General features: G+C 43.0%; 1 protein-coding gene across 1 annotated transcript in view; it reads right to left on the minus strand.

Annotated features, from left to right (window-relative positions):
* The window catches only part of atp9b (ATPase phospholipid transporting 9B), a 286,554-nt gene that overhangs the window by 18,026 nt on the left and 244,757 nt on the right, over window positions 1-23,771 (minus strand). The window contains exons 17-22 of the mRNA XM_078216847.1: window positions 22,266-22,358; window positions 19,585-19,668; window positions 9,944-10,114; window positions 6,849-6,947; window positions 4,461-4,550; window positions 196-340 (exon numbers count right to left, since the gene is read on the minus strand). Coding sequence (XP_078072973.1) covers window positions 196-340; window positions 4,461-4,550; window positions 6,849-6,947; window positions 9,944-10,114; window positions 19,585-19,668; window positions 22,266-22,358 — 682 coding nt within the window. The remainder of the gene's footprint in view (window positions 1-195; window positions 341-4,460; window positions 4,551-6,848; window positions 6,948-9,943; window positions 10,115-19,584; window positions 19,669-22,265; window positions 22,359-23,771) is intronic.

Genomic DNA, 23,771 nt, shown 5'->3' on the forward strand with positions numbered 1-23,771 from the left:
TCCTATCCATGAATAAGAATCAAATGGACGAAAATTTTGCAACATACACATAATTCCTAACCTGAAGATGAGCACGCAAGGTTTTGACAAATTGTCTCTTATGGTCTCCAGCTCTCGCACAAAGGCATCAAGTTATGAATATGCACTTCCGGTTCATGGTTTAAACCTAAAGAAACAAGAATGATTCCAGCTTACCTATTGCACATGTACGCTTGCCTGTGTGCAGTTGCAACAACTTCACAATTTGAGCCTTCTGGGTGGGAGAACATCGGCAGCAGACAACAGCTGGGCACTGGCATGCAAGTTCCACAAATTCATGCTCATAATATTTCAGACAAACCTGAAACGGTACAAATGAAGCAAAACTCAAGAACGACGTACGCACGTTTTATACAACACCCCATATATGTGCCGACAACGTTTCCAACAATTGTCACAAAGTCAGAATCCTACAGTGCAGAAGGAGGCCATTCTGAAAGTAAAGTTAAAAAGTTTATTTATTAGTCACAAGTAGGCTTACATTAACACTGCAATGAAGGCACTGTGAAAATCCCCTAGTCGCCACACTCCAGCGCCTGTTCGGGTACACTGACGGAGGATTTAGCATGGCCAATGCACTTAACCAGCACATCTTTGGACATTTGGCTCATCGAGTCTGCACCGACAACAATCCCACCCAGGCCCTATCCCCACAACCCAATGCATTTACCCTAGCTAGTCCCCCTGACACTCAGTGGCAATTAAGCATGGCCAATCCATGTAACTCGCACATCTTTGGAATGTGGCAGGAAACCGGAGCACCCGGAGGAAATCCACACAGATATGGGGAGAATGTGCAAACTCCATACAGACAGTGACCCAAGCCGGGAATTGAACCCGGGTCCCTAGCACTGTGAGGCAGCAGTGCTAACCACTGTGCCGCCCTAATATTTTTTTAAACAGGTGTATTAGCGATATTAACATGCACCTTTTTGGGAATGTGGGAGAAAATTTTTTAATGAAGTATCGCAAAATGAGGGCGTGTGTGTGGAAATTCCCAGCGTGTCCTTCTGGTGTGTGCTGAAGTAGAAAATGTGGCACCCGAGAGGTAGGGAGTGGTTGCTGATTGGTTACTTGCTGCATGGCAGGATGTGGTCAAAGTGCTGAAAATCCTGCTAACATTTCAATGTCTACAGATTGGTTTGGGATTTCCAAAAAGGTACATACAATGGATATAGATCAGTGTGAAATGCACAAGAGTTCATGTCTGCCCTCTCATGCCAATGTGTTCACTATTATTAGTACAACGGAGTACCCATTATAGTTATTTTCATTCCAGTTCTAAAAAGGGACAGATATGGAGAATTTTACATTACGGAAATACACCACCCAACTGGTCTATGCCAGTGTTTATGCTTCACACAAGCCTCCTCTTAACCCATTTCATTTACCCCATCGTCATGTCCTTCCACTCTCATGTACTTAGCTAATTAAATTCATCTGTGTTGTAAGAAGTTGGAAAGTAACTAGACTTTACTCGTAACAGTAGGTAGCTATTCTTGAACCATTTCAAAGATGAAAAAGTGTGTTTTTGTTTTCCAGAAAGTGCTGTTTATGATTATGACACCATACTTCAATGTAGAAAAGGCAGGCAGATTTTCACAACTGTATGTTCTAAGAGAAAGGAGAAACGCCACCTCATATTGCACCAGCATGCATCCTGGCATTAAGTCTATGAATTTGTAGAGTATTAGCAATTAACTTCCAGTACAATAACATAATCTTACCTCTGCATTTCGAATGAGACTGCTGCTTATTTATAAGCAGATTTTATATTTTAAAAAAAAGAACCCCTGCAGGTTCCTAAAGAATCAATACAATTTAATAACCCTACAATAATCAGGAATATATTTAAAGAATATCCATCAAGCATCTATTTAGGATCATTAATCATAGAAACCTTACAGTGCAGGAGGAAGCCATTCGGCCCATCGAGTCTGCACCGACCACAATCCCACCCAGGCCCAACCCCCACATATTTACCCGCTAATCCCTCTAACCTACGCATCTCAGGACTCTTAGGGGCAATTTTTAACCTGGCCAATCAACCTAACCCGCACATCTTTGGACTAATGCATAGTGATACTTGAGTGCAAGGTGTTTGAATCAGTTGTTTCAATGATGTCTAAATTTTCAAGAACAAAGACAAGATCTTGATCTCCCTGTATCTGTAATCTTCGCCAGCATTACAAGCCTATAAGGAATACGTGTTCCTCCAATTCTGGACCCTTGAGCATCTCCGCTTTCCTTCGTCCCTCCATTGGCAGTCGTGACCTTCAGTTCTTGAAGAATTCCCTCTCTAAATCTCTCTTCCTAACCTAACTCTTTAACCAAGCTTTTGCTCATCTGCCTTAATATCTCACTATGTGGCTGAAAACACAACTGATTCTTGATTAACAAGGGCGGTGAAAAATGATTGGGGGTGGGGGGGGGCAGGAATGTGGGGTTGAGGTTACAAACAAATCAGCTATGATCTTATTGAATGTTGGCGCAGGCTTGAGGGGCCGAATGGCTTACTCTTACGTAGTTCATATGTTTGTTATGTACTGCAGCACTATGTAAACTCTAGTTGTTATCTTGCAGGATTCCTTTAGTAGATTATAGAAAGTGAAGGGATGGTAGTTATTTTCTTTGTGAGAAGCTGTCTGCCCCTTTTGTGACAGACCTGCTGCGTGCACACAGCCAGGATCACAGGGATTGACCCTTTCCAATGAAAGAATATTCTCAGAATTGCACATCAATTAGTTGCATTCAAAGGCATCGAGAATTTTGTCTTCACTTAACCGTTTCAATGAATCTCAACTATCAAGTGCCGTTTAACTCTGACATCGAATTCAGCTACCATAGAATCTTAGAGCACAGTCCATTCAGCTCATCATGCCTACACTGACACTCTGAAAGAGCTATCCAAGCAGTTCCAGTTCGCTGTCCTTACTCCATTTAAAATATATTTTTAAGTACCTATCCCAATTAGCTTTTCGCAACAGTATTTACAAATGTTTGTGGGGGGCGGGGAAACACAGGAGAAACATTGATTTTTTTCAGAAGTTAGTCTAAACTCTTTCATTAAGAATTCATAGAATACAATCATAGAATCCCTACAGTACAGAAGGAGGCCATTCGGCTCATCAAGCCTGCACTGACAACAATCCCACCCTATCCCCACATATTTACCCGGCTAATCATCCCCCAAAACTAGGGTCAATTTAGCATGGCCAATCCACCTAACCTGCACATCTTTGGACAGTGGGAGGAAACCGGAGCGCCCGGAGGAAACCCACGCAGACATGGGGAGAACATGCAAACTCCACACAGACAGTGACCCAAGCTGGGAATCGAACCTAGGCCTTAGCGCTGTGAGGGGCAGCAGTGCTAACCACTGTGCCACCCCGATTTCAACAGATTTCAATGTGAACTGGTCTTTGCTTTTGGCTTCGTAAGAAGGGGGAAAAAAGCCCAGTAAGACTTCACAGAACTTGAAATTAGTCATTTCAAGTCAGACCTAAAGAACTGGGCAGAGTATAATTCTATCATAACACATGGAACAGGGAATGAGAACACTGAAAATACAGCAAGACCCGGCAATACAAATATTTAATGGGGCTATCAGGAGTTATAATGATACTGAAAATAAAAAATGATTATGCCAAATACTGTAACAGCAACTTATATTGATATGTTGTCTTTAACATAATAATCGATCGCAAGGTGCTTTCAAGGGAACATTATGGAACAAAATATTGACACTGAGCCACATTGGGCAGATGGAGTTTGGTCAAAGAGATAGGTTTCAAAGAACACCTCAAAAGAAGAAAGTGTGATAGACAGATGAAGCGGTGAAGGGAGGAGATCCCAAATCTCCAGGCCTTGGCAGCTGGAGGAGGCATGGTCACCAATGGTGAACAGTTCAAATCGGGGTCACTCAAAAGGCCAGAATTAGATCACTGTCAGGAGAGTTCTCCGCAAAAAGACTATTCAAATGTGATTAATTGTAGACCATAAAGAAGTTATGCAATTATTATTAATAGAAACCATAGAAGGAGGCCATTCGGCCCATCAAGTCGGCACCGACAACAATCCCATCCAGGCTCTATTCCTCTAACCTATCACATCCTGGGACACTAAGGGTAAATTTAGCCTATCCAATCAACCTAACCCGCACATCTTTGGACTGTGGTAGAAGACCGGAGCACCCGGAGAAAACCCATGCAGACATGGGGAGAACGTACAAACTCCACACAGTCAATGACCCAAGTCGGGAATCGAACCTAGGTCCCTGTGGAGCAGTGCTAACCACTGTGCCACCGTGCTGTCTTAATTAGGAGGAATTTTTAAAACTAAAATGTTCGTTGTCACACTAATACTCCAGAATTCCAATATCATCTTTGTGCAGCATTTTTTGGAAAATTGTAAGTTGTTACCTCTAAAGAATCTCCTGATATAACCAGGGTACAGTCATGTTTCCGTCTGAAAGCATTCAACTCCAAATGAGCTTCACCACGATTCATTACCTGCAAGGACAAACCTCTCATTCACTTATTCCATAAAGATAATGTGATGCCAGCAGGTAACAAAGCAACAAATGCACATTCTGACCAGAGAAGCAAAACTAGTAATAACTTAGTCGATTTAGATAGAAGAACCACAATAGAATCCCTATAGTGCAGAAGCAAGTCATTTGGCCCATCGAGTCTGCACCGACTCTCCGAACGAACATCTTTTACCAAGGCTTACCACACACCACCTCCCTCCAACCCCCCCCCCCCCCCCCCCCCCACCACCCCCATACCCCCACCCTATCCCTGTAACCCTGCTTATTTACTATTGCTAATCCATCTTACCTGCACATTTTTGGACACTAAGGAGCAATGTAGCATGATCAATCCAGCTAACCTACACATCTTTAGACTGTGGGAGGAAACTGGAGCACCCAGAGGAAACCCACGCAGTCACGGGGAGAATGTGCAAACTCCACGCAGACAGTGATCCCATGGCAGGAATCGAACCCAGGTCCCTGGTGCTTTGAGGCTGCAGTGCTAACCACTGTGCCACCCACTTTAGATCAAATTATTGGCAAACAAAACAAAAATGACTACAATGCAAATGTAAAAATCAAGGCCATCACCATATTCAGTGGGTATTTCACAATTTGGAGTAAAGTTTTCTATTGCTTCAATTAACTTTCTTTTTTAAAAAACAAACCTTGTTTCCTTTATTTCAAATGGGCGCAACAGAAAAATGTTATTTTCTCAAATTGTATGTTATTTTCAGTTGCCTAGTCATGTAAAGCAAGTCTGTTCAGGGTATTGGATAAGCAAAGGGTCTTCAGATACATCCAGCCCGTGGCACCAGCTTTGAGTTTTCCCCAGTTGGGCAGGAGTTGACTCACTGCTACCCTCTAGTGGATGGAAGGTTTCATTCCGTTCTGCATTCAGATTTTTATGGTTGTACTAGCATCCCCCCGGCGCCCTGCCTAAAGATGTGCAGGTTAGGTTGATTGGCCATGCTAAAATTGCCCCTTAGTGTCCTGAGATGCGTAGGTTAGAGGGATTAGCGGGTAAATGTGTAGGGATAAGGGGGTAGGGCCTGAGTGGGATTGTGGTCGGTGCAGACTCGATGGGCCAGATGGCCTCTTTCTGCACTGTAGGGTTTCTATGAATTCGAATGATGCCTTTTGTGTAGCTAGGCTTGTTACACTGGCTGAAATCTTTTAAAATAATGGTCAAAATATCAAAAAAGTAAATAATTAAACCAGGTTTTCAAAAAATTGCATTAATTTTAATATAATGTAATTTGATGCTTTTTGATAAACTTGCGCTATTTCACTGCTTGCAAAGAGAATTTCAGTGAAAGTTTAACACTAAATGATTGTCCATTTTGGAAACTTGACAATTTAAGGGGATCATGCTAACAATACTATTGGTACAAATAGGTTTGGTCTTGGGTTTGATTACATTGTAAGGAATTTCTAACATTGTTTGGATTTCATAGAAGCTAGTCATAGAATCCCGATAGTGCAAGAGGCCATTCCACCCATCGAGTCTGCACTGACCCTCTGGCAGAGCATCCCAACTAGGCCCGATGCCCATAACCCCACATACCCACCCTGCTAATCCATTTAACCTACACATCCTGAGGGACAACTGAGCATAGCCAATCCACCAAATCTGCACACCTTTGGACAGCGGGAGGAATCCGGAGCACCTGGAGGAAACCCATGCAGATACAGGGAGAATGCACAAACTCCTCCAAACAGACAGTCGTCCAGGGCCAGAATTGAACCCAGGTCACTGGCGCTGTGAGGCAACAGTGCTAACAGCTGTGCCACCCTGTAGTTCACTCAGTAGCTCAATGTGAACGAGTAGTCAGGGTCCAGTTTCCCATTTAAAAGGAACCAAGCAAGAGTGCTTTTCCTGTGGGTTACAATGCAATAGGATATTGCAGCTCAACAGTAGGGGATATCGAATTCACTGGAAAACATGGGGAATCATAAGAACAAAATCTGTGCAGAGAAATTTAATTAATTAAACAGGCTATTAGTTTACTTGGCCCATTCATGTAAGTAGGCTTCACTGTATTAGCAAGATATTAAGCCTTCATATTAAATAAAATTCAGCCACAACTCCACGTGTGCTATTAAAACAATCATGCCATTAATGACATGTTTTGTCACAACAGGAGTACTTTCAGGCAGCTTGCTGGAGGTCTTCATTACGTGATATGTGGAAAAATATTTGTTCAGAAAATTCAAAAAACATTCTTCAGATCATCGAAGAGAAACCTCTCAGATTTCAGCCAGTTATACTTACAGGACGGAAGATGTGTACGTCCTGATTCCTTGACACCAGGTGAGAGCTTTTCGCAATGCAAGTAGCAGTTTCCAGCTTATCTCCAGTCAACATCCATATCTGGAAGAAAATTCCAAGCAAAGATCCCCATTAAGATGCATGTGTACTGATCAGACCTTGAAGAGATTTCTGCTCTAACTAAGGACCAAGAGGCAAATTCAACTCAGGATTTGTACTCAGCAATTGATATTTAAAAGTTAGTGGGATTCTCCACTAGCTGATCCTCCACTCCTGTGAGACAGAGAAGTTCCATTTCTCGTTCAAGACTCTCCACACCAGCTGCCACCTTTAGCGAGCGATCGTGGACACTCAGCTTTGCCCGATTGTACCGGTTCTGTGGAATTACATGCTACGTTTGGTGGTGGGCTGGAGGTGGGGTCATTTTGCTTCTCTATCTGCTTTCTGCAACCTGTTAACGCTCTCACACACAGGACTGGTAAACTCTAGTAGAGGATATGGCACAGGGTAGCTCTGCAGGCATATTTACTTTAGGGATTCAGCAATCGTTGCTTACAAGGACAGCACTACTTCAATTCCTATACACACTACTAGCAGCACAAACTGCTCTATGTCGGAGGAAGTTCCATTCTATATTGTCCATTTTACTGCCGTTTTCAGTTAGTGATATTAGAATTCTGATTAGTATGGGTGGGGAGAAAAGGTTCCTTTTTTTTTGAAAAAGGTGTCCTGAAAAATACATCATTTTTGAACTCTTCCAGATCATAAAGTCCTTAGAACATAAAATCACTAAGATACAACTTGATTTGATGGCCAGTGGATACAAAATGGGCAGTTCCCTAAACAGAGAGTGAATGCAAAGATGTTTCTACAGTAGATTGAAGTGCCATTTCCCAAGTACCCTGAAGGCCGTAAATACTAAGTCCCTCAAACGTATGATATCGCTTGCCTACTACATGGTCCTGGGATCACTAATATTCAAATAAGGACACATCTATGCAGATAAACTGTTCAAGCAGATTTTTTTTCTTGATTTTAATTCCATTCTTAAAATTACAAAGCTTATGCGCGGAGTGGATTGAGCAGACCGGAATCCATCTCCTTGCTTGTTCCAAAAACCAATTCAAATTGAATCCAATTCACGGTCCCCACAAGAGAGACAATACAAGATCCAAGCTGACAAGAAAAGGCATTGCACCTGATCTTGGACTTGATCTGACGCCTGATCTTAGCTGAAAGGCTGAGAGGATACAACAACTCATTTCAAAATGGGCGACAGAGTGGTTAGCATTGCTGCCTCACAGCGCCAGGGACCCGGGTTCGATTCCCGGCTTGGGTCACAGTCTGTGCGGAGTCTGCGCATTCTCCCCATGTCTGCGTGGGTTTCCTCCGGTTTCCTCCCACAGCCTGAAAGATGTGCTGGTTAGGTGGCGGAGTGTGGCGACTAGGGGAATTTCACAGTAATTTCATTGCAGTGTTAAAGTAAGCCTACTTGTGACAAATAAACTTATTTAACAAAATGAGCAGGGCACAAACCGTCAAGAGCACACTTTGCAAATACCTATCCAGCGACTAAAATCACATTCAATGCTATTTTCAGTAAACATATGTAAAACAAAACATGTCTTTACTGTGTTGTTCACCCAACAAAGTAACAAATTAATCCACTTGCTGAAATTATACACTCCTTCCTCATACAGAAAACGACTAAAATCTACAAAGAGAGGTGATTGTGACATTTGCATGGAGACAATTATGCATACACTTCACTTAATTCAACTTTGAATAGGTACGATTGAATACACATCTTTCTCATTAAGTGATCTTCAGTCTTGGCCCTCTATCAAATCAGAACCAGTGATGTTTTTCAATTATGTGACTTCAATTAATTAAAATCTACCTTAATTTACATTAAAAAATAGTGAAAGAAAGAGTACTTAATTTATCACGGAACATTTTCCTTATATTGCCTATAATGATCCACAGTACACTGCACGGTTATATGATGGATGCAATTACCTGCATTAGTAAACTTGCCTTTAGTATTAGGTCCCTGAGTCCTACACATCTAAAATGAGCAATGGAGGGGCAAGCAAAAAACTATGTTAAAAGAAAAGGATTTTGAGAAGTCTTCTAATGCTGGAGTGAGCTAATGGGGCTCTCGGGTAGGGAGTTTCACAGAATGGAGCAAAATAGCTGAAGGGTCTGTCGCCAACTGCTGGGCCAAGCCTCGAGGGATGCAGAAAATGTCAGAGCACCAAAACATGTGCAGGGGTATAAAGCTGGGGGGAGAAATTTTACAGATGCACCATAGAAAGCATTCTTTCTGGTTGTATCTCAGCTTGGTATGGCTCCTGCTCTGCCCAAGACCGCAAGGAACTACAAAACGTCATGAATGTAGCCCAATCCATAACGCAAACCAGCCTCCCATCCATCGACTCTATCTACACTTCCCGCTGCCTCGGCAAAGCAGCCAGCATAATTAAGGAACCCACACACCCTGGACACTCTCTCTTCCACCTTCTTCCGTCGGAAAAAAGATACAAAACTCTGAGGTCACGTACCAACCGGCTCAAGAACAGCTTCTTCCCTGCTGCCATCAGACTTTTGAATGGACTTACCTTGCATTAAGTTGATCTTTCTCTACACCCTAGCTATGACTGTCACACTACATTCTGCATTCTCTGGTTTCCTTCTCTATGAACGGTATGTTTTGTCTGTATAGCGCTCAAGAAACAATACTTTTCACTGTATACTAATACATGTGACAATAATAAATCAAATCACAGTGCGAAGGGTAGGGCAAGAACTTAGAGGGATTTCAAGTTGAGAACGTGGAGTTTAATAATGTTATATGTGGGGGAACAGTTTCAGTCGGGGTCAGTGGAGAAGGGTGATGTTAGATAATCAAAGGTTTCTTGTCGTATGGGACAAGGCTGGGCCATGTGATGTGATAGAGGACATGGAATGGGGAAATGGGATAGGCATTGTATTTATTAGAACACAGATTTTTCATTTCATTCACACCCTTCGATATCTTTCAGTACAATATCCTCAAATTAGCAATAAAGACACATGAACATTTACATAATTCTGACCTTTATTCCAGCATTTCTCAACATCTCCAGGGTTGGTCTCACATCTGCTTGTAGCTGATCCTCCACTCCAGTGAGACAGAGAAGTTCCATTTCTCGTTCAAGGCTCTCCACAACGGCTGCCACCTTTAGCGAGCGATCGTGGACACTCAGCTTTGCCTGATTGTACCGGTTCTGTAAACAGTCCAAGCAAGCATTTTTTTTTCCAACTGACCGGACTGAGAGAATCGCAGTGGAAAACGTTGAAGGTGGGCAGAGAGGTTCTTACAAAGCGTGACACTAATGAACACTTTGCACAGTTGCCCTGTACACGTTAATCAAGCCCAACACAGCACAACTTGAAATAAAAACAGAACATGCTGGAAATACTCAACGACCAGCTCCGAAGAAAGGTTCTTGACCTGAACCATTAGCTGTGTCTCTCTCTCTCTCTCCGCACAGATGCTGCCAGACCCGAGTATTTCCAGCGTTTTCAGTTTTTATTTCAAATTTCTAGCATCTGCAGCATTTTGCTTTTGTTACAGTGCAACTTGACATGAACAACTTTATAATGGGGAAAAAGGGGCTTCCTGGTCGTACAATGCAAACTGTCCAATATACTCAAATGGCAGTACATAGACATAACAATCCCATCGTCACTCCTCTCTTTGTTGGCATGTTGGCTGGCCTCATTGACTGAAGATTTATTTTCTGCAGTAAGGCTGATAAAAAGCATTCAAGGTCCTTAGATTTATAAATAAAGGCATGCGTAAATGTACAAACACAAGGAAGTTACGCTGGTTAGGCGTTAGCTGAAGCAGTTTCTCCAGATCTGGGTACTGCAATTCTTGGCGGGAGATTGAAGATGCATGGAGAGACTTGAGAAGCTGAGATTATTCTTAAAGTAGAGGCCAAGGGTAGATTTAATCAGACGCATTTAAAATCATGAAGGGTTTTGATGGAGTTAATAGAGAGGAACTATCTCCAGTGATGAAAGGGCTGGGAACCAAAGAACACAGATTTGGGGCAAGTGGGGGGGGGAAGAAAGGCTGAGGTAAGAGGAGGAGAAATGTCATCTTATTCAAATACTGATAAGGTTGCTAGAATCCAAGTTTGTTCATAGGGAGGTCAATCAAAAAGCTTCAGATTGTAGAATCCCGACAGTGCAGGAGGAGGCTATTCGGCCCATCGTGTCTGCACCATCTCTTGACATAGCATCTGACCCAGGCCTGCCCACCCCCCTGCCCGTCTCGCCACACATTTACCTTGCTAACTCCCCTAGCCTACATATCTCGGGACACTACGGGGCAATTCAGCTTGGCCAATTCACCTAACCTGCACATCTTTGGACTATGAGAGGAATCTGAAGCACCGGGAGGAATCTCTTGCAGACACGGGAAGATACAGCTCTCCCCTCATACAGAAAAGTACTTAAATCGACAAAGAGATGCAATTGTGACATTTATAGATGGGGAAACTGGGTGGCACAACAAGGTTGGGATCAAATCCACCCCCGACACAATGGCACCACTTCAGTGAATTTGGAGAGTCTCATCTTGTTCCTGGCCAGCATGTGCTTAGAATAAAACGACCTGTAATTTCACACTAATGGGCAAAGTCATTAAGATAGGATGAAGAAAAACCACTACAGTAATTCAGGTTACACATGAATATACAAATTAGGAGTAACACATTCGGCCCTTCAAGACTGCTCCGCGATTCAGCAAGATCACGCCTGATCTGACTGTGACCTCAACTCCACATTCTGCCCACCTCCAATAACCTTCGACTCCCCTTTTTAAAATCAAGAATCTATCTACCTCTGCTTTAAAAATATTCACTGACACTGTCTCCACTACTCCCTGGGGAAAGGATGTTCCAAAGATTTACAACCCTTAGAAATAAATTTCTTCTCTTCCCCATCTTAAACAGGAGGCCGCATATTTTTGAACCGTGACCCCTAGTTCAAGTCTCACGCACTCGGGGACATATAATTTCAGCATCCACCCTGTCAAATCCCCACAGGATTTCATGTGATCTTATAAGATCACATCTCAATCTTCTAAACACCAATGGATACAGGCCGAGCTTGTCCAACCTTGCCTCATAAGAAAACTCCACCCCATCCCAGGTATCAGTTGAGTGAACCTTCTCTGAACTGCTTCTCATGCAAATTATATATTTTATTAAGGGGATCAGAACTGTACACAGTACTCTCGATGTGGTCTCACCAAGGCCCTGTACAACTGTAGAAAAACATCCTTACCTTTATATTGCAGTCCCCTTGCAACAAACAACAACAATCCATTTGCCATCCTAATCACTTGTCGTGCCTGCGCACTAACCTTTCCTGCTTCATGTGCCAGGAAATCCAAATCCCTCTGTACCGCAAAGTTCTGCAGGCTCTCTCCATTTAAATAACATGCTGCTTTTCATTCTTCCTGCCACAGTGGACAAGTTCACATTTTCCCACATTATATTCCATCTGCTGAACTTTTGCCACCTACTTTGCCTATGTCCCTTTGCAGACTCCCGGGGCGGGATTTTATGGCCTTGTTCGTACCAAAACCATAAAATCCCGCCCGAGGTCAATGGGCCTTCCCACTGCCCACTCCTCATTCGCTTCGATTCACGTGGCGGGCGGGGTGGTAAAATTCTGGCCCTTATGTCTTCTTCACAACTTACTTCCTATCTATTTTGATGTCATCAAATTTAACAACCATACATCTGGCTCCTTCATCCAAGTTATTGAAAGAAATTGTCAATAGTTGAGACCCAAGCACTAAAAGGTTTTAAAGTTTTGAAGTTTATTTATTAGTGTCATAAGTAGTGTCATATTAGTGTCATAGTGTCACTGCGATGAAGTTACTGTGAAAATCCCCTAGTCGCCACACTCTGGCACCTGTTCGGGTACACGGAGGGAGAATTTAACATGGCCAATGCACCTAACCAGCACGTCTTTGGACTGAGAGGGGAAACCGGAGCACCCGGAGGAAACCCACGCAGACATGGGGAGAACGTGCAAACTCCACACAGACAGTGACCCAAACCAGGAATCGAATCGGGTCCCTGGCGCTGTGAGGCAGCAGTGCTAACCACTGTACTACCGTGATCCCTTTGGCACTCCATTCATCATATCTTGCCAACCTGAAAAAACCCATTTATCCCTACTCCCTCCTTCCTGTTAGCTAACCAATCCTCTATCCATGCGAATATGTAACTCCCGACACCATGAGCTCTTATTTTGCATTGGAGCCTTCAATGTGGCATTTTGTCAAATACCTTCTGAATTCTAAGTCCAGCACATCCACAGCTTCCCCTTTAAGCACACCACTTGTTACTTCCTCACGGAACTACAATAAATTAGTCAAATATAATTTCCCTTTCATAAAACCATGTTGACTCAGAATGATCGCACTGAGATTTGCTATAATCCTGTTAACGGATTCCAACAATTTTCAATAAATTTTAGTTAAATGTCACTCCTCAAACACAGATAAAGCAGACATTTTGCCTAGAAACTAAATTCTTTGCTTCAGATAATGTACAGTAGAAAATACACAAGCTACTTATTTTCAAGCGCACCATATAAACAATGTTATTCTAAAATTCTACAAGATGATTCCTCTTGTTTCAGAGTTTTTAAATAAGTAACAAATATAGACTTAAAATCAAGATTAAATGGATTTAGCTTTGATCAAAAGCAGAAAACGGGATAATTCCTCATCGCTTTTCTTGGGCTCAGTACCTGAAACATGCTGTGACTTGCTCTGTCCTCTCTGTGACACTGTCTAGTAGTTTGAATGTACTAAGAGAGTTATGACTAATCCCGGTTTTGATTGCCAGCTCGGATTCAATTAAAAGCCCAAGATGTGTTTCTGAATCTCAGTTTGTGACTACAATGCACTTCTGCTTATAAAACTAAAGAACTAATTTGTTGCAGAAAATGTTACTGGGAGAACTTGCTGCAGTGGGAATGGAGAGCTCATATACATCCTATTGATGGTGTAAGTGGTATCGTCATTGGACTCTTAATCCAGAGGCCCAGGCTAATGCTCTGGGGGCACAGGTTCAAATCCCACCATGCAGCTGGTGGAATTTAAATTCAATAAATAAATCTGGAGTTGAAAGCTCATCTCATTAATGGCGACCTTGAAACGATCATCGATTGTCCTAAAAATCCATCTGGTTCACTTAATGTCCTCAAGGGAAGGCAATCCGCCATCCGTACCCAATCTGGCCTACATGTGACTTCAGATCCACAGCAATGTGCTTGACTCTTCACTGCTCTCTGAAATGGCTGAGTGAGCCACTCAGTAGAAGGGCAATTAGGGATAGGCAACAAATGCTGGACTTGCCAGCGATGCCTACATCCCGCAAAAATAAGAAAATAAACTCAGAAGGGAAACAACCCTGCCAGCACTGTCTAAGCGCTTCAGCCTGAACCTCTGTTCTTGTTGATTTAAGTCTGCGTTCTATGCTTGTCGAGGTCAGAGAGAGTGTGCGTGTGAGTGTGAGTGCATGAGAGAGACGGAGGGGGAAAGGTGGACAGGTTTAGGGAAGGAATTCCAGAGCGGGCTTGAGAAGCTGAAAGCATAGTCAACAATGATGGAATGATAACATTCGGGGATGCAGAGAGACTAGAATTGTCGTAATGCAAACGTCTCAGAGGGTTGTAAGCATAGAAGAGGCTACAGAGACAGAATAGGTTAAAAATACAGATTTAAAGTTAGATAAATAATTCAAGTCTGAACTCATGTGACAAATTAGTCCATCAAGCAGCCCACCTTAGAAAAGGATGCCTTTTCTAAACATCACTGCTTATTGTCTCAATCAACACAATTAGTTTTGACAACCTGGTGATAGACGCAAGTCGATAGTTCAAAAAAATGCTGCGGCTTCCCTCTGGTCAGAACGTGTGGCTCGCAGGTCAGATTAGTAAGATATTATTTGCAACTCCATTTTACTGGAGGACAAATTTAAAAAGAAGAGAGTCAGAGTCCACAAATGAAATTAGTGATGGTCTTCGAAAACAATTGAAACTCTGATGGGAATGAACTCATGCACATTTCTACATAGAGTTCCATCTCCAAGTGGGGGAAACAAAACAGTTCAAAATAAATTGGCCCAATTTTTCCTGTAAAAAATTATGGTCAGGCAAATATGCTCACTATTAAATACAGAATCACAGAATCCCTACAGTACAAAAGAGGCCATTTGGCCCATTGAGTCTGCCCCAGCGAAGCCCTATTCCCGTTACCCCACATATTTACCCTGCTAATCCCTTAACACTAGGGACAATGTAGCACGGCCAATCAACCTAACCTGCACATCTTTGGAATGTGGGAGGAAACCGGAGCACCCGGAGGAAACCCACTTTCTGCGCCGGGATTAGTTTCAATCTGCGGTGCAGATCCAGCTACCTCACACCGTTGATCCACTCAACGAGGTGACGTGTTCATGAAGCTAATGGGGGAGCAATGCAACTCGGGCAACCACACTTGGATATGAGCTTGGATACCAGTTGAACAACGCGCTGCCCCATTGTGTGAAGTCACTGTATTACTTGTGCATAATGGGGCGGCACAGTGGTTAGCACTGCTGCCTCACAGCACCAGGGAGCCGGGTTCAATTCTGGCCTTGGGTCACTGTATGTGCAAACTCCACACAGACAGTGACCCAAGGCCAGAATTGAACCCGGCTCCCTGGTGCTGTGAGGCAGCAGTGCTAACCACTGTGCCGCCCCATTATGCACAAGTAATACAGTGACTTCACACAATGGGGCAGCGCGTTGTTCAACTGGTATCCAAGCTCATATCCAAGTGTGGTTGCCCGAGTTGCATTGCTCCCCCATTAGCTTCATGAACACGTCAACTCGTTGAGTGGATCAACGGTGTGAGGTAGCTGGATCTGCACCGCAGATTGAAACTAATCCCGGCGCAGAAAGTGAAGCCTGATTATTTCAAGCTCCCCGAGAAATCAGAATACCTTACTTAACTGATAGGATGGGTTTATTTTACGATTGCTGCTGACTCTAAGATTTCAAAAGTACAAACGAATTGATTGATTCGTTTTGAGAGAGTTGCTGGTTCCTGGGCTGGCAGTGCCAGCTTTTTCCCCACCTGTCCTGTTGCAATCCAATATTTAAGAATAATCAGCAAAGTGTTTATTTAAGCCAATCATTGAACTTTGATGAATGGCTTATAAGGCCATGGGTGTGGTGTTCCAATGTCAAGTGTGCATTTATTTTGTGATTAATTTACATGATCAAGCTTTCTGTTTCCTGCAAGACTTATGACTAAGCTGATTATTACCCATCCATGATGTAGTTCTTGGGAGATGCAAGAAATAATTGAATGCTCCTTTGTTTTACAGAATGCTCTGTAACTGACCCAGTTTACACCATTTTGTCTTCAAAGTTTGGCATGGTTTCTATTTTCATACAACATGCTTAGTTATTGGATATCCCAAGTTTTAATGTCTTAAAATTTGAGTAATGATTTTCTAAAGAGCAGTATTTTAATGGATTATTCATACATAATTTATTCAGACTAGGAAGCTATGAAGCAGAGGCACGCATGAAAGTTTACACCTGGCTGCTACAGGACAAAAGAGTGCAAAAAGATACAGCAAGATGAACTAGTCAGACTTCTAATTAACGCCTAACAAATGAACTAGATAGGAACATACAACCAACCACCAGTAGCTTAGTCTAATCACTCTTATCACCGCCCCTTGACATTCAGTGGTGTTACCATCACTGAATCTTCCACTGTCAACATCCTTGGGGTTACCATTGACTAGAAACTCAACTAGACTCACCACATAAACACTGGCTACCAGAGCAGGTCAGAGGCTAGGAATACTGCGGCGATTAACTCACCTCCTGACTCCCCAAAGCCTGTCCACCATCTACAAGGCACAAGTCAGGAGTGTGATGAAATACTCTCCACTTGCCTGGATGGGTGCAGCTCCAACAACACTCAAGAAGCTTGACACCATCCAGGACAAAGCAGCCTGCTTAATTGGCACCACCACATCTACAAACATCCACTCCCTCCACCACCGACGCTCAGTAGCAGCAGTGTGTACTACCTACAAGATGCACTGCAGCAATTCACCAAAGATCCTTAGACAGCATCTTCCAAACCCATGACCACTTCCATCTAGAAGGACAAGGGCAGCAGATACATGGGAACACCACCACCACTGCAAGTTTCCCTCCAAGCCACTCACCATTCTGACTTGGAAATATATCGCCATTCCTTTGCAGTCGCTGGGTCAAAATCCTGGAATTCCCTCCCTAACAGCATTGTGGGTCAACCCACAGAACATGGACTGCAGCGATTCAAGGCGGCAGCTCACCACCATCTTCTCAAGGGCAATTAGAGATGGGCACTAAATGGTGGCCAGCCAGCGAAATCAATGTCCCACAAATGAAAAAAAAAAATCAGATGGCCATTTGTCTTTGCATTGGAATAGATGCATTTAGATTTGGCCTTTATCTGTTAAAAAAACTAAACATCCAAGCCTCAGAAGCAGCTGCTACAGGACCACTGTTAGAAGATTCTTTAGGATCTAGAGGCATATGTGGGCCAAGTTTGGTCTGAGGGAGAATACAGCAACTACCTCCAACCTAAAGCTCTGTTTCCGAAGGAAATTCATAGTTGCCTGCATTGACTATAAGTTACCCCATTCTCTCCATATAAAAATACATTGCCATCATGCATTCATTAAGTGGTATTTCTTTTTAAGTGTGGGATAAGGGGTAACTTCAATTTTATTTTGAAACGAGTAGAAGTCAATAATGGACAAGATGAACATAGCACGAGTATTCGCTTCAAGCAAAATACAACTTTCACAACTGCAATTCAGATGTACCAACAGCTCTTATAGTTTGCCATTGTGTACTAAGCTTAAATCTTAAAAAGCAACTAACTCAAGAGAAACTAGCATACCAGAGCCCACTTCAAAGATCTGACAGCAGTTTATTCAGAACCAAATCCAACTCCAAAGTCGAGATGGGTTGCAAAAAGCTGTACTTTCATAATTTTGACACACTTACAGGAATAGCAAACAGATAGAAGTAACAGCAAGCTCACAAGCCTAGATCCTGCAGTCTCTGGAGGTAAGGGAAAATGGGTATTATTGGGCATACAATAGATTGAAGTGGCTGGTGGGCCTATCATCATGCAAACTGTAGCCTGATGTGAGATCTTCCTAGCATTCATCAACACAACTGCCATCAGGATTCTTAGATTTCTCAAGGAACATATCTAAAGTCAAAGGTTTTGGGGCCTCTCTGTCAGTATTGTATCTTTCATTTAAATCAGAAAGCTCTGCTGACTGGGTGATACTAACAGTCCCAAAGATCCAACAACCTGTCCTTCCTTGGCTAGCATGATCAATGTATTCTCCACTCAGCTGGAGGACGACTCACGCTGGCTGCTTCCCGGGGCTACAGCTCTGCTATTCAGGACTTGAAAAATAACTTCAGTAACTCTCTGTTCTGACTCACGGGCTTGGGTTGAGTGTCCATTTCTGAGCAAACACCGATCCTGCCGAGGGTCGGTACTACTTTTTTCCAACTCCACCTGATGCTTAGGTATATGGAATTTGCCCAACTTCAATGCAACACGGAGACACAGTGGTTAGCACTGCTGCCTCTCAGCGCCAGGGACCTGGGTTCAATTCCCGCTTGGGTCACTGTCTGTGCGGAGTTTGGATGTTCTCCGCATGTGCGTGGGTTTCATCCAGGTGTTCCGGTTTCCTCCCATTGTCCGAAAGACGTGCTGGTTAAGCGCACTGGTCATGCTAAATTCGCCCTCAGTGTACCCGAGCAGGTTCCGGAGTGTGGCAACTAGGGGATTTTCACAGTAACTTCATTGCGGTGTTAATGTAAGCCTACTTGTGACAATAAATAAACTTGCTTACATCCATGTGCCATCTGTAAGAGAGCTGTGAAGTGGACTTGGTCTGTTGTTTGATCTCTGTAGTCATTATTCAGGAATGGAGGTGGAAAGGAAATGTCAGCCACCAATTTGCTCATCACTACAAGCTGGGTTATTACTAGATGACAAAGACCATGAAGATCTATGGTTTTAATCCTGGTCTGTTTTAAAGTTGGTTGATCCAAGCTGGGGCTACAACAGAAGTACTACAGTTAGTCTCAGCAGCCGAGGGTTATGAAGAAGATAGGTCAGCCAGTGTTTCCCCCACTGCGATTTGTTATGCACTGGCCTTTTATAGGAAAGTACTTGTGGATGGAAAGCAAGGTGAAGACAGAATCAGGTTAACCTCTGCTGCACATCTTGTTGAATAACTTGTTGGCATTTACACATGAAGGATGGCCACTAGGATGAGCTACGGCAGTGTTTACGACAAAGATTAAACTGCAACCCTGCAGGAAATTCCTGCCTCCTGGAAAAAGTGGTGGTGGGAAGGGGTGTGGAGAGTGGCCGATGTTTTGAAAATAGGTCCATTTAAATAAGCATAGGTAAAACTTTGGATTGTTAGTGGAGAGAGGGAAAATTCTGCTTTAAGCAAATCTCCTTTCAACGCAAACTCGAGAAAATCTATTTGTGAATGGCACAGAACATTGCAAGTTATTTTGGTGAGCAAGATCTATTTTGAGACGCTTGCTGCAGCAGGGAATATGATTATACCTCAAAATCCTGATACTGTTCTTCTGTTAGGGATTTTTTGGCCACTACAAGCGTCCGTAGTCCTTCTCTAGCCATGTTCCCACACTGTGAAGGTAAAGATAAAAAGATGCTTAATCATAAATACTGCAGGTTTTTCTAGCGTCTTTCAAGGTCTTCATAGATATTTATCCAAAATATGTATATCTTTAAGAAACAGTCAGTGTAGACCACATCATTACATACACACGCTCACTAATAATAATAAATTAGTATGGTCAAAATATATTCATAAGAATGGGACTATAAATTGAAATTGAGTGGTCAGCGTAAATAAAAGCAAATTACTGCGGATGCTGGAATCTGAAACCAAAAGAGAAAATTTTGGAAAATCTCAGAAGGTCTGGCAGCATCTGTAAGGAGGGAAAGAAATGCTGACGTTTCAAGTCCCAATGACCCTTTGTCAAAGCTGCAATCTAACTGGTCAACAGTTAGACTGCAAAGGAATTGAAGGATCAGATGATGGGCTTCATTGCTGGGGGGAATAGGGCGGGGGGAGAGAGATAAAAGTGTTTAGTCACGATGTTGCAACCAGTGAGATGTGGGACAGGTTGGATGGACCAGATAGTCTTTTCTTTCCAGTCAAGGTCATATTTTCATACGTAAATGATTGAGACAACCGCTCTTCTTGTTTATTTTGCTGGGACGTATATGGCTTTGCAATTATCAGCAAGTTAAAGTAGGGGGTATCAGAATTAATTGTACAAAGCAATCACATTTTAATGGCTGTCTACAGCTAACCACTGAACGAAACAAATTGTCTGAAAGCACCTTGTAAATGAAGGGCATTGCCAACAACAAAGTACAGGTAGAGTCATAGAGGTTTCCAGCATGGAAACAGGCCCTTCGGCCCAACTTGTCCATGCCGCCCCTTTTTTGTAAAGCCCTAAGCTAGTTCCAATTGCCCACATTTGGCCCAAATCCCTCGATATCCATCTCATCCATGTAACTGTCTAAATGTTTTTTAAAAGACAAAATTGTACCCGCCTCTACTACTACCTCTGGCAGCTTGTTCCAGACACTCACCACCCTGAGTGAAAAAATTGCCCTTCTGGACCCTTTTGTATCTCTCCCCTCTCACCATAAACCTATGCCCTCTAGTTTTAGACTCCCCTACCTTTGGGAAAAGATATTGACTATCTACCTTATCTATGCCCCTCATTATTTTATAGACCTCTATAAGGTCACCCCTCAGCCTTCTACACTCCAGGGAAAAAGGTCCCAGTCTATCCAGCCTCTCCTTATAATTCAAACCATCAAGTCCCGGTAGCTTCCCAGTAAATCTTTTCTGCACTCTTTCTAGTTTAATAATATATTTTCTATAATAGTGACCAGAACTGTACACAATATTCCAAGTGTGGCCTTACTAATGTCTTGTACGACGTCGACAAGATGTCCCAACTCCTGTATTCAATGTTCTGACCAATGAAACCAAGCATGCTGAATGCCTTCTTCACCACTGTGTCCACCTGTGACTCCAATTTCAAGGAGCTATGAACCTGTACCCTTAGATCTCTTTGCTCTGTAACTCTCCGTAACGCCTTACCATTAACTGAGTAAGTCCTGCCCTGGTTCAATCTACCAAAACGCATCACCTTGCATTTATTTAAATTAAACTTCATCTGCCCACTGGTCCAATTGATCAAGATCCCCTTGCAGTCTGAGATACCCTTCTTCACTGTCCACTAAGCCACCAATCGTGATGTCATCTGCAAACTTACTAACCATGCTTCCTATATTCTCATCCAAATGAGCAGCCTGGGAATGGAGGGATACAAACGATTGGTCTAGTTGGACCAAGGAGCGGCACAGGCTTGGAGGGCCGAAGGGCCTGTTTCCTGTGCTGTACTGTTCTTTGTTCTTTGGTTATTGGATAAACATATGGATGATATTGGAATAGTGTAGATTAGAGGGGCTTTAAATTGGTACCACTGGTCGGCGCAACATCGAGGGCCGAAGGGCCTGTACTGCGCTGTAATGTTCTATGTTCTATGTTCTAAATCCAGAGGCCCTACTCTCTCCCTTGTTACTCTTTTGCCCTTTATGTATCTGTAGAAGCTCTTTGGATTCTCCTTTGCCTTATCTGCCAAAACAATCTTGTGTCCCCTTTTTTCTCTCCAGATTCCTCTCTTAACTCTCCTCCTACACCCCTTATACTCTTCAAGGGATTCACTTGATCCCAGCTGCCTATGCATGTCATGTGCCTCCTCCTCCTTCTTGACCAGGGCCTCAATATCCCCGAGTCATCCAGGGTTTCCTACTTCTGCCAGCCTTGCTCTTCACTCTAAGAGGAATGTGCTTACCCTGAACCCTGGTTAACACACTTTTGAAAGCCTCCCAGGTACGGTGTCTCAAAACCAGCAACCTGGAGACCGACTGTGTCAGATTTTGAATCTTGCCAGTTTTTGGATCGGGTAATTTGGGCCGGGCTGGGTCAGATCTAGGGTCACTCGGACCACTCAAGAGCACAGGAAAAGACTGGCGCACATTAGTATACTGTACACTGTATACTCATCAGACTCTGAGTGACATCAAGGCCCAATTTGCAGCTTGGGTCTACTTGGTCAGGTGCAAGGAATGTTTCCTGCATTATACCTGTGTTAATTTCTACATCACTATATCTAATTTTAACAACTTGTCCTTACCTCTTCTTCCAGCCAATCATTGTACTGTACGATGCTTGACATTGCCACATCAGCTCCTTTCATATAGAATGTGATTTCCCCTGAAGAATCATCCTAAACGTCAAAGTAAAATATCGAAGTTTACATTGGAAATTCAGAGCTTCATCTTAAAAAGTTATACCAGACTAACTACCTCTTTTTATTCCTCTTCTCTTTCTAGCTATTTAGTAAGAGGTTATGTGGAGTCATGAGCTTTTGGAGTGCTGCTCCTTCATCCAAAAGCTCGTGATTCCAAATAAACCTGTTAGACTTTAACCTGGTGTTGTGAGACTTCTTACTGTGCCCACCTCAGTCCAACACCGGCATCTCCACACCATAGCTATTGAGTGACCATGGTAGATCCTCTCCCTATCCTGAACTGCGATAACCTCCGGCCATTTCCTGAAAAGCAGAACTGTGCTTGCTCAGTGCTTCCTTATCCAATTGGTCTATAAAAAGTAACCCTGCTGTCACACTATGTCCAGTCCCAAATTCGAAACCAGTAAGACTCTATTAACTGACTGTTAATGTGTGGACAACTTCGGGGGAGATGGTGGCACAGTGGCAATGTCACTGGACTAATAATCCAGAAGCTCAAGTTAATGCTATGAGGCCGTAGGTTCAAATTCCACCATGGAAACTGGTGTAATTTAACTTCTATTATTAAAATCTGGAATTGAAAGTTATTCTTGGCAATGGTGATCATGAAAGCATCATCAATTATCATAAAAACCTATCCTGTTTACTAATAAAGTGCAGAATATCTGTCATCCTTACCTGGTCTGGCCTACATGTGACACTAGATCCACAGCAATGTGGTTGACTCTTAACTGCCATCTGAAATGGCCTAGTAAGCCACTCAGTTCAAGGGCATTTCGGGATGGCCAACAAACGGTGGCCTTGTTAGCAACACCCATATCCCATGAAAGAATCAGGGAACTTATATTGATATTTTCTGGTTGGGCTAATCATTGGCATCTAGGACTGAAAAGGAAGTTAATCCTCCATTAATTCCTATGATGCCAGTTACATGCTTGGATTCTAAGACGCGAGTGTGTTCGCAACGCTTGTTGCTCACCACTTCCATAATCAGGTTGTACTTTCTTGACGATTCAGGGTGTGTCGTTACTTGCCTAATATCCAGATAAGGCACAGAACCAAATCAAAACCCCTCATCACTGTCTAGCAGAGTTTCTGTTCACCAGCAAGTAACTGCTGCTGGTAAATAGACTTTTGAATGGACCTACCTCACACCAAGTTGATCTTTCTCTACATCCTAGCCTTGACTGGAACACTACATTCTGTACTCTCCTTTCCTTCTCTACATACGGTATGTTTTATCTGTATAGCACGCAAGAAACAATTCTTTTCACTGTATGCTAATACATGTGACAATAATAAATCAAATCAAAGAAAGATGTGGGAGCATATACCATCTAGGACCACATATACAGAATGGTCATTAGGGGGATGCTGCAGAGCTACCTG

This window comes from Mustelus asterias, chromosome 7, assembly GCF_964213995.1.
Source record: "Mustelus asterias chromosome 7, sMusAst1.hap1.1, whole genome shotgun sequence".
In the NCBI taxonomy this organism is placed as follows: Eukaryota; Metazoa; Chordata; class Chondrichthyes; order Carcharhiniformes; family Triakidae; genus Mustelus; species Mustelus asterias.